Source organism: Phytophthora ramorum (genome assembly GCF_020800215.1).
Source record: "Phytophthora ramorum isolate Pr-102 chromosome Unknown Phyram_PR-102_s0003, whole genome shotgun sequence".
NCBI classification, from domain to species: domain Eukaryota; phylum Oomycota; class Peronosporomycetes; order Peronosporales; family Peronosporaceae; genus Phytophthora; species Phytophthora ramorum.
Genome location: NW_027150649.1, coordinates 5,065,769 through 5,076,817, shown reverse-complemented (window position 1 = coordinate 5,076,817; position 11,049 = coordinate 5,065,769). Strand labels below are relative to the sequence as shown.

Below are 11,049 nucleotides of genomic sequence, written 5' to 3'. Positions count from 1 at the left end.
AACGTGGACTCGCTGTGGCCATCGTTTCCATGGCGTAGCGCTTTCTTCCCAAACTAAATGAGGTATTAAAGTGCAGCAGCAATGAGCAATACTCGAAACCCGCCAGCAGCTCCTCCGTCTCCTGTCTTCTTCGTGCCATCACAGTAAATATCTTACTGGTTTATTGTGCTAATTCACACCACCCCCTTCATCGTCGAGTGCAGAGAAGTATCTGGTTTCGACATACCTTCATCCTCCTTGAGTTTTTTTTCTTTCTTCTCCTATGCAGTGTCGAACGGATCGCTGCTACCACTGAGAAAAGCTCCGACTGTAGGAAGATTCCCCTGTGTCGCTGCAACGACGTTCGCCCAGTGTCGCTGCAACTGACGCTGCTGTCTCGCTCCTTTCAACGTCTGGGAGAAGATCGACGTTGTCACCTCATCCTCGTTCATCAAAACAATAAGGCGCAGCCTTGTCAGCAGAGAATCGTCGCAAAACTGCAAGCATTCGGCCACGATTTCTTGAGCTGCAAGGTACTTTGGGTAGTTCGAGACCCCGGTGGATATCGCCGGGATGGCCATCGACTTTATGCCTAGGTCATGGGCCACCTTGAGCGCACTTCGAACAGCTTGACGGAGATCTAACTGGTGCTGTGGGGTTGGCCACCGGTAATTGGTAACATCAGGGCCGACCGTGTGGATAATGTACTTGCTCGAAAGCTTGCCTGCCGTTGTCCATATCGCTGATCCGACGTGGACTTCCCCGTGGTAATAGACCCACTCCGTGCTCTGCCGCTGAATTTCCAGTCCCCCCTTGCGGACAATCGTCGCTGCCAAGCCGCAGTTGTGGTGCAGCAAACTGTTAGTGTCGTTCACGATAGCTCCAGTGGCCCAGTCGGTCGGATCTCCACGCATCACAATAACCTTCGGCGTCTCAATAGTACTGACGCCCCATGCTTCAGTGGACACCTCCCCACTTCCAGCTGAGTCTGAATTCATCCGAGAAGAACTGCCAGTGACTCCTCCGTTCATCTCCGTCTCCACTGCAGCGAGTCTTGGCACAGGAAAAGGAGGTTGTGGTTGGGTTTCCAAGCACGAGCCCCACGCCCTTTTCCCTGCTTGGATTTGTCCGAGACGGGGCTTCTTCCTTGCGTCTTGCATCCCACAGCTCTCAACACCCCATTGGCGCTTACCAAGGGATTGCAGCATCGTCCCATCCGCACCTTCGAAGTTGGCTCGCTGCTCTACAGCGGTGGTCACTTGCTTGACTGCAAGACGCCTCGCCGCAGTAAATGCCATCGCCTCATCATCTTGTTCTTCCTCGTCGGTCTCAAAGTTGAAGTCTTGTCTTGGAGCTGCCCCGGCAGTGACCCAATCGTCTCCTTCACTGTCCACCGCTTCACCCAGAATCACCCGCAGTCGCTTGAACGTGAACTTGAGGCGCGCCATCTTTCTCAAAAGTTCCGTTCACAGCAACTGGCGGAAGTCCCAAGTCAACTTCAATCAAGTCGATCAACAAATCTGCACACGTGCTTTTGATTGGTGCGCCACTTCAACCTCCCCTATACAAATATTCATACACATATATTTACGTATGTACACAAACCCTCTCATATCCGGTCCCCAACGTTGGCCACCAACCAATCTACTTCGAAGTAGTACTGCAGCATGACGTCCGTGCGCGTGTACGTGGGCGGGCTGCCGGCGGACGCCAAGACGCAGGAGCTGCGCGAGCGCTTCGGCCGCTTCGTGAGCAGCGCGGCGGACTGTGAGCTACAGGACGTGGAGCTACCCAAGCCCAAGCCCGTGGGGGACGTCCCACCGCCGCCAGGGGCCTCGCGTGGCTTCGCGTACCTGACGCTGCGGGGTGCGGACGCTGAGACGCAGAGCGACAAGCTGCAGAAAACGTTCAACCGGACCAAGTGGCGAGGCGGCTTGTTGAAGGTGCAAGTGGCACGGCCGCATTTCCGGGTTAAGCTGGAGCAAGAGTGGGCGGAGGCTCAGCTGAAGGTGGAGCAGCACGTGGAGAGCAGGAGACAGCGGCAGCAGTTGATGAACACACCGGCGGAGACGTTGCAACCGTTGAAGGTTGCGATCAAGTTTAAGGGCAGGAAGATGACGAGGTTTCTGGAGGTGGACGAGGGGCAGGTTAATGATGAACGACAGGTTAAACTGGAGGGACAGGTTAAGCTGGAGCCGATGGCGCAGGAAGTCACAGACTCGGAGACGTCTGAGGAGGAACAAGAGCAGGAGAATGAAGAAGAAGAGGAGGAGGAGGAGGAGGAGGAGGAGATTGCTGGAAATGAGGTGCTGGGGGAGGACGATGTGGAGGCCTTTGTGAGGCAGATGGAGATGGAAGCGGCGAATGCGATGGATGAGAGTGGGGGCGAAGAGGAAGAAAAGGAGAAGAAGGTTCTGAGTAAGGAGGAGGTGAATGCTCGACGTTTGGCGGCGCTGGAGGCCAAACAGCAGCGCAAGAAGGAGGAGAAGGTGGTCATTCCGGCGGTTGCGGCGAACAAGAAGATCACGTTTGATGATAGTGGCAATGAGCAGGAGCCGGAGGAGCAAGAGCAGCAGCAGGAGGAGGAGGAAGAAAGTGCGGTGGTCTCGAACTGGATGGACTCGAGTGACGATGAAGCGGAGGGAGATGAAGGTGCACGTGGAGCGCGCAAGACGTTTGACTTTACGGGCGGCGATGAAAGTGCTGCGACTATTGATGCGGAGGCTCAGGCTGCTTTTGCGCTTCGGCCGGAGTTTGTCGGCGAGAAGGGTAAAAAGCTGTTTGAGATGCAGAAGCGCTTCGGAGGCGACTCGCGCTTCCGTCTCGATGCACGTTTCTTGGAAGAGAAGGCCAACGAGTATGGCGGTAACGATGTGGAGGAGGACGACAATGAGGAGCTCGATGACGAGGCCATCGCTGAGCTACAAAGTTTCCTTGAGGAAGAGAACTCAGAAGAAGCTGCTCGCCACATGCGCGAGATGCGGGAGGAGGAAGAGGCTGCGCTTCGTGTCGTGTCAAAACTATTCCCCGATGTGGACGTGACGCGGTTGCAGCGGCGAATGCAGGATCAGCGTACGCCGAAGGACCCTTTGAAGGAGGCTGCGTGGATGGGAGAGCTGAAGCGCTATGACCCGCGTGACGCCCACGCCTGCCGCGAGTTTGAGATCCCGATGACGACTGCGGTCTCTGGGGCGCAAAAGGAAGACGAAGTCGCTGCTACACCGAAGCGCGAGGAGAAAGAAATCCCGACGGGCGGCGACCGATTCTTCGCCACTACAGGCGACCTCAGCAACCTGTTCTCACGTGTGCGTAAGAACTCGGAAGACGGCGAGGAAGGTGAAGCTGCGCTGGACGGTGTGTTCGGCTCGGCTTCTGCTGAGTCTAGTGGCGATGCTCCGTTCAAGATGAGCTCGCTGTTTTCCTTCCCGGTTGGAGAGGACAAGCCGTTGGCTGCCATGGGTGAACAATTGCTGGAAGACGAGCAGGAGCAGCAGGAGCCATCAGCACCCGACTGGGCATTCTCGCAGGGCCCCCACCCCGACGACCACGACGAGGCCATGGCCACGGACAGTGAAGCTGGCGACGACGAAGCTGAAGACGACGGACAGAGCAAGTCAGAGCTGATGAAGAAGCGTGCCAAGAAGAGTCTGGAGGACTTCCTGGCCTTCGGCAGGACTTTCGTCGGTGGCGAACAAGTACAGGACTGGCCCGAACGCCGGAAGAAGCTCACCCTCGACTACAAACGGAAACGCAGAGATGCAGCCAAGATGAAGAAGCGTCAGAGCAAGCAGCAGAACAAGACCAACAAGGGGAAGGCAGATGCCCCAGGGACAGGAACCGCTTCCAAGTGGAAGAAAGCCAGGCTCTAAGTTGTTGCAATAAATAGGGGCGAGGCATCGCTCAACCTGCATATCTGCCATGTCTATATATCTTACGGTGCTACGTGCGTTGCGGCGACGTCGAGTCAAACCTTCGAGCTGCTCCTATGATCTTCCCGTTCAGTGGTGCGGCGCTCCGTGGCGGCGGCGACTTGCTGCGTTGACTGCCACCTGGACTCCCGTACGGCCGGCGAACTGTCGGCTGGTAGTACGCTCCTTGCTCAGCAGATCCTGCAGGTGTAGACCCTGAGGGCCCAGGCCCTCCGTTCGCCATCACTACGGGCCCTGCTGCCGGACCTCCAGGAGAACTCCTCACAGGAGGCCCAAAGAACGGCGGCTGCTGGTACGCGACCATCGCGCCGTGGTGGAAGGCTGCAGCGGCGGCCGCTTGCTGTTGCAGTTGGTGGTGTTGCAACAAGAGCGCATTGGCAGCACCAGCATCCAGCGACGGCAACAACGAATCCCAGCGCCGCTCCTCGTCCTCGTCGCTGCCTTTGTTCGTACGGGGTCGTGGCGACGCCTTGCTCTTCTTGGCTGAACCTGAGCTCGACGTCGACGCAGCCTTGCCATGCCAGATCTGCCTCGGGTGGATCAGCAAGTCTGGCCGCCAGCCATCACCACGGCCATACAACTGCCAGCTCCGCGCAAAAAACGCCATACCAACGTCCTTGCCCGTTTCCTCGCTCAGCAGCTCCGCATCGTCGTCCTTGTGAGATGACCGAGGCACCAGCATTGCCGCCAGCTGATCCCGTGCAAGTCGGAAAGCACGCTTCATAACGGGAAAGCCTTCTGCAGGCACGCTGCGCGCCAAGTTGTTCTTCTCGTCAAGCGGATCCACGATGTTGCACGCACGAATCGGGAATAAGCCTGTCGGAGCCCCCTTGCTGCTCTTCAGAGCCGCATCAAAAGCACCAAACTGGTCGGTCAGCGTGTCACGAATGGCTTCGACATCACCAGCGTCCAGCCTGGCGGCTTTGAGCTTCGACTTGGTCGGAGTGGCTCCATTCAGTGGAGTAGTCGCCAACTTACTCAGAGGAATTGGTCCGTGCAGCGTCAGCGCAGACTCGTGCCACGGGAACTCAGCTAGTCGATCCAGGAACAAGTACAACGCCTGCAGTGGATGGGTCAGAGCGTCGCCGTGCTGGTTGAACAGCGCCATTACGATCGTATTCACCGCGTAGGTCGAGAGAGCGCCGTGGCTTGCTCCCATGACACTAGACGGCGCGTTGCCAGGAACCACGGGCGGTCCCAATCCGCCAGTCTCCACGGACGCCGCCTGCACGAACGGGTTGGACTCATGCATGCACCAGGCCTTGATGAGGATGAGGCTCTTCTTGAACAAGTGCTGCCGGCCCACACGGACCGCCATAGCATCCAGCAGCCGCACGGCGCCTAATGCTCCCACGCGGTTTGCTGTAAAGTCCACGGCAATGTTGTCCACCGTACACTTAACTACTCGCACGTCAGCATTGATAAAGCTGACATTGCGCACCGTATTCGTCAGCAGCAGGGCACCGGCGCCGCTACCAGGCCCAGAAGGCGAACTACTACCACTTCCGTCAGTTGCGCCTCCGGGATTCCCAACGTCCAACACTGTTCCTGCTCCACCACTGCCTCCGGCAACACACAATGCCTGCGTGACAATGTAGTACCATGACGACTCCAACTCTTGCGGCACTAGCAAGCACACATCCAGGTCAGACCCCGGTAGGTACGTCTTCATAGGATATGAACCAGTAGCGAAGAAGAGTGGGGCCGCAGCGAGAGGGAAGTGAGCGGTGATCACTCGCTGCACAAAGGAAAGAACCTGCTGACGAACGCGTCCTGCAGCTTCGCTGGGGCCCATCCACTCAATCAACGCGTCAGCTTGGCGGCCCGCTGCACCTTGCACAGGAAAATGAGTCCGCAAACGTGAAACTCGGCGCGCAAGCGCTGCAGCTTTTGCGTGCGCCCGAGTCTCTATACTGCGCGTGCCTTCTTGGCCTTGCGTGGCACTTGGAACTTGCTGCTGCTGAGCCAGTAGCTGTTTGAGCTGTGCGATCTCGGCGTCCTTCTCCTCAAGCAGCTTCTGGTGAGCCCGAATCTGTTGTTGGTGCTGTTCAGCAGCTTGCAGCGCCTGGCCGTACGCGATAGGCCGAATCACGAGCGACGGCGGCTTCGAGCTACCGGAACTAGCATTCGATGGAGATGTCGTAGCTGATACCGTGTGCAAATGCATCCGCCCGTGCTCAGTGCTCGAAGGTGGACTCGAAGCAGGCCCAGCGGGAGGCAACGTGTCACGCTCTTGCTGAGCTTCCGCGGCCATAACAGTCAGAACATCACGGGCCCGCTGGATATCGTCCTGGAGTGCGTCACTCATCTGCTTCCGCTCGGCGCGGCCCAATGCCTCGTCGATTGCATTTTTATCGCGCTCATCAGATGCACGCTGCAGGCTTGTACGCAACTTCTTCAGTTGCTTCTCGCGCTTCTTCAGGTATTTCTCGTCCACCAGCACTGCCTTGGCTTTGCCCTGGCCATCTTTCCCGTCGTCGCTACTACCTGAGACCTCATCGTTGGCGTCGTCGTCGCCATTAGCAGGAGCAGGAGCGTCCGTGGCGCCAGACATTTGATCCTCCTCTCCATTTTGTGAATCCGTATTCATTTCACGTAATTCAGTATCTTCAGTCGGAGCTTCGTTCTCGGTTTGCTCTTCAGCAACCTCTCCAGACTGCGCTCGAATCTGTATCCTAACTGCTCCAGTTTCCAAAGGTTCATCAGCCTCCTCATCCCACATGCTCTCCCATGCTTCATCTCGAGTCATGAGGTTTGTCACGACCACCGGAGGCAGGGTTCTTACAACGGCAGTGGGGCTTTGTTCATGTTGCTCCACGACCTCTTGAGAGTCTTCACCTGTAACCTCGGTTTCAATCGAAGGCGCTTCATGATCGCTGTCGGTTGTATCCAGTAAAGCACTATCTCCCGGTAGCTTTGCTGCCACTACTTCTGCATCCTGTTGCTCAATCGACTCACTGTCCACAGGTTTCCGAGCCTCAATGCTTGAGCTCTGCTGCTTATGTTCCGGGGCTTCTCCAGTAATCGTAGGTGAAGAAGGCATCTCTTTCCTCACATCCTGAGGTTCCCTGTTGGTATCTCGTGCATTTTGGGGCGACGACGGCTTTTGTATTTGCTTCTGCACCTGCTCCTGCTGCTGTTGTATCCGCTGCTGCTCTTCCTGCAGTTGAAGCAACTCCTCTTCATCCTCAAGCAACATGTACCCTGTCGGGGCCTTGCCATTAGAACCGGCATTAGCAGCAGTACTGCCACTGCTAGCTTTTTTCTTTTTCTTCTTTTTCTTCCTCTTGTTCTTACCGGATGTCACGTTAGCGTTTAGAACTCCAGCTCCATCATTATCGTCGGCGTTCTGTTCCAGCCAGGCCAGGGCCTCGCGCTGCTTCCGCTCTTCGAACGCAGCCTTGCGCTCACAGGTCTCCTGCAACTCCAGCTGCGCTTCCATGTTGTTGGCGAAGGATTTCAAGATCGCCAAGTAATCCTCTTCCGCTGCATCGAACTGCTCACTAGCGAGCCGTAACCGCGCACGACACAGTAGAGCTTGCGCCGCCACTTCGCTCGTAATTTTACCACCTCCTCCACCTTTCCCATTCTTTCCAGACATGTTAGAGTCTTTGTTTCCCTGGCCACCGATGTTTAACGTCCCACCAGACGCAAGCTCCATAGTAACCTTACCGGAAGAGGCAGCATCTTCGATCCCAGGCTTATCGAAGTGCGCGTGAATAATAGACGAGTAGTCCTTCTCGGCGTCCTCGACAGCCCCCAGCTCCTCATACAGCTGAGCTCGCAACTTCAATCCGTTAATGAAAAAGCCATTCAACCGCAGCACCGCTGTCACCTCGTCCACTGCACCTTTGAGATCGCCGCGTTGGCGGTACAGCTTCGCTCGGTTCATACATACCTGAAAATCGTGGGGGTCTAGCTTGAGCGCACTCGAGAAGTCCGTTAATGCGTCCTCATACCGTGCAAGATGCATGAGCGCCTCGCCCCGCAACCGAAGTGTCTCGGTATTACTTGAATCCAGCTCCAGTGCTCTTGAATAATCATGCAGCGCTCGCTTCTCAAGCCGTCGAGACTCAATACCTCGATATGGCTCCGGTTTGGGTGGAACTGACGTATATGCCAATTTTGACCCGCTCTTGCCTGTTTTTGGGCTTCTCCTCGAGTTCTGCGTCGGCTGTCCCTGTTCCACCGCTGCTAGCTCCGCATCCTTACGCTCCCGTGCGTCTTCTTCCAGCGCCATTCGCTGCAACAATTTGGCTCGTTCCAGCAGCACGTCCAGCATCCGCGCTCGGGGCTCCGCGTCCATCTCCGCGGGAGCTACGAAGCCTGCGAGACCGCCTACACCTCCGGAAGCGTCAAAATGTCGACTCTCCTCTGCTTCTTCGTGCAGGTCTAAAAACCTGTCAAAGTCCTGCAATGCTAAGGAATCCTGGTGGCACTGCAGATACAACTGCGCGCGTTCGTAAAACAGCTCGAGATCGCGATGTCCGCCCGCCGCGTTTTCGGCGTGACTCAGATCCTCCAGTGCGTGGGTAATGTTGTTCATGGCCTTGTACACCTTGGCGCGAGCCAAGTAGAGCCCCCGTAGCTGCACTAAGCTGGCACTACCCTGGAAACTCGAAGAGATGCCGTCAGTATCTAAACCTGTCCCTCCGCAATCATGTAGCAATCCTTGTGTTGCGGCCAGGTTAATGGCCTGGTTATAGTCCAGCATAGCGGCGTGGTGCTCGCCCAGGGCAGCATAAGCTTTGCCTCGCTTGGCGTATAACTCGGCACTCTTGGGCGTCATCTGCATGACCCGCGACAAGTCCTCGATGGCAGGCTTATACTTCTGCACCGCCAAGTAGCAGAGTCCGCGCTGGTGGTACAGCTTAACAGTACTGCCTAGTTCTGGAGACGAAGTGGATGCGGAATAAGTTGAAGACGTAATCAATTCCAGCGCTTCCGTGAAATAAGGGACCGCGGCCCCGAACTGTTTGCGCTCCATGAGGGATGTCCCGCGTTCCACGGAGCGGTCGACTGAGGCCGAGGAACTCGAGCTGCGGCGACCGGTCGACGTGTTGAGGTGCTGCAGCGAACGGTACTGGTCGATACCCGTGCGCAGCAGACGCGTGTCCTCTCCGCCGCTGGCGTTCATCTTGCGGTTCATCTGCATCTTCATGCGCGTGGCCACGGGGATCTGTATCCTCGAGTCCACCTCGTCGAAGTCGCCCTTCTTCTTGCTAGGGACGCCCTTGAGCTTGTCCGTCTTCATGGTAGCTGCTGGCGTCGCGTCGTCGTCTGAGTTCTGCACTGCCAAGAGCGACGAAGCGCGGAATGCGGGGGGCCCGTGACGACTGGCCGCTTTAGCGAGTGCTGGTCCACACCATCCACACACCATACTAGTGTACGATACACTGTCCAATCACTGAATTTCCTGCTATAAATGGCCAATCGCGTCGCCTCAAGCTCTAGGCCACACAAATGGTCGCAGTCCTCCCATTTTACACTTTTGATCATGGCGACACTAGCGCTGGCCCGCAGTCTGCGCGCGTGCACCCGGCGATCGGCGCCGCTCTCGTCGCGCGCGTTCGCATCCGTGCCCGATGCGGCGCCCAAATTTTCGGTGGTCGACCACCCTGTGACCGCAGACGCCATCAAGCCCGAGGACTATTTCGCTGTGGTGAAGCTGGCGGGCACGCAGTACAAGGTGACGCAGGGCGACGTGGTGATCGCCGAGAAGATCAAGCACGCCAAGGTGGGCGAGATCATGGACATCGACGAGGTGCGTGTACTACCGTGCTGGTCCGACGTCTGGCAGTGGAGATATCGAGAGATGATACATTGATACATTGTTGTGATCGGCTGCAGGTGCTGCTTCTGGGCAACGTGAACCAGACGATTGTGGGGCGGCCGCTGGTGGAGGGCGCCAAGGTGCGCGCCCGCGTGGAGGAGCAGACGCTCGATGCCAAAATCGACGTGTTCAAGAAGAAACGCCGAAAGAACTATCGCCGCTGGAACGGCTTCCGTCGCCAGGTGACCGTGCTACGCGTCACGGACATCGTCCCCGTCGACGCCTAAGCGGCTCGAGGTGTAGAGAAAAAAACAGCAGAAAGGCTAAGACGCAGGAGCGGACATCGGACGGGGTGAGGAGGATGAAGCTCCAGCGCTCTGCGCGTTTGTGTGCGACTAATAACAGCAGAACCTTGAAAAACACAATCTCCATGCATGAAAAGCACAAGGTCACTATCTCGAGGAAATCACTTATAGTGACGCTTGCCGCTAAACATTCTAGTTTACAGTTCCTATTTCTATACAAAGCGCTTGTTCCCCCCTCCAAAACCACTATTCCAAACTACAGTTCCTGAATTTGACTGGCCGTGAGGTAGCGTATCCGCTATCGAAGCTGCTCGTTTGTGGCAATCCCCAAAGAGTCAGCAAACCCCCCGTTCGTTCCCCTCTCCTTCGATCACCATGGCCCACCCGGAGCACGACCACGCGCACGACCACGACCATGAGCACGACCACGACCACCACCACGAGGACGTGGACTCGGACGACGAGATCCCGGCCCTCGAGGAGGCCCCGGACGCCGCTGACGCCGAGAAGGGCAAGCACAACCGCTCGGAGAAGAAGGCGCGCAAGGCCATGCAGAAGCTGGGCATGAAGCCCGTGGGCGGCATCATCCGTGTGACCATCAAGAAGAACAAGAACGTGCTGTTCGTCATCTCCAAGCCGGACGTGTACAAGAGCACCGTGAGCGAGACCTACGTCATCTTCGGCGAGGCCAAGATCGAGGACCTGAACGCGCAGGCGCAGTCCATGGCCGCCCAGCAGTTCAAGGCCCCCGCCGCTGAGACCCCGGCCGCTGACGCTGCCCCCGCTGTGGAGGCCGTCGCCGAGGAGGACGATGAGGATGTTGACGACGCCGGCATCGACGCCAAGGACATCCAGCTGGTCATGAGCCAGGCAGGTGTGAGCAAGAGCAAGGCCGTGGCCGCGCTCCGCTCCAACGACAACGACATTGTCAACGCCATCATGGAGCTCACCATGTAAGGAGTTTAAAATCCTTACTATAGTATTCTAGCAACAAGATAGGTCCGTAATGGAAAAGTGTCTTTTTGGGTTTTCTGTTGATTGATTCTGCCACTTGGTATTCAAA

At 57.0% G+C, this 11,049-nt stretch overlaps 5 protein-coding genes across 5 annotated transcripts; 3 read left to right on the top strand and 2 right to left on the bottom strand.

The window, feature by feature from the left end:
- Positions 1-260: 260 nt before the first annotated feature.
- KRP23_4622 (uncharacterized protein) lies at positions 261-1,427 on the bottom strand (the record flags this gene model as incomplete). The annotated part of the gene is made up of 1 exon (XM_067889603.1): positions 261-1,427. The coding sequence occupies one exon, from the start codon at positions 1,425-1,427 to the stop codon at positions 261-263; it is 1,167 nt and encodes a 388-aa protein (XP_067748748.1).
- Positions 1,428-1,646: 219 nt separating this feature from the next.
- KRP23_4621 (putative RNA-binding protein P16F5.06) lies at positions 1,647-3,848 on the top strand (the record flags this gene model as incomplete). The annotated part of the gene is made up of 1 exon (XM_067889602.1): positions 1,647-3,848. One exon carries the CDS (start codon positions 1,647-1,649, stop codon positions 3,846-3,848), a length of 2,202 nt encoding a protein of 733 aa, XP_067748747.1.
- A 70-nt stretch (positions 3,849-3,918) lies between these two features.
- KRP23_4620 (uncharacterized protein) lies at positions 3,919-9,288 on the bottom strand (the record flags this gene model as incomplete). The annotated part of the gene is made up of 1 exon (XM_067889601.1): positions 3,919-9,288. The coding sequence occupies one exon, from the start codon at positions 9,286-9,288 to the stop codon at positions 3,919-3,921; it is 5,370 nt and encodes a 1,789-aa protein (XP_067748746.1).
- Positions 9,289-9,405: 117 nt separating this feature from the next.
- On the top strand, positions 9,406-9,968 carry KRP23_4619 (putative 39S ribosomal protein L21, mitochondrial; the record flags this gene model as incomplete). The annotated part of the gene is made up of 2 exons (XM_067889600.1): positions 9,406-9,672; positions 9,759-9,968. 2 exons carry the CDS (start codon positions 9,406-9,408, stop codon positions 9,966-9,968), a joined length of 477 nt encoding a protein of 158 aa, XP_067748745.1.
- A 393-nt stretch (positions 9,969-10,361) lies between these two features.
- Positions 10,362-10,943, top strand: KRP23_4618 (Nascent polypeptide-associated complex subunit alpha-like protein; the record flags this gene model as incomplete). The annotated part of the gene is made up of 1 exon (XM_067889599.1): positions 10,362-10,943. One exon carries the CDS (start codon positions 10,362-10,364, stop codon positions 10,941-10,943), a length of 582 nt encoding a protein of 193 aa, XP_067748744.1.
- Between the last annotated feature and the right edge of the window lie 106 nt (positions 10,944-11,049).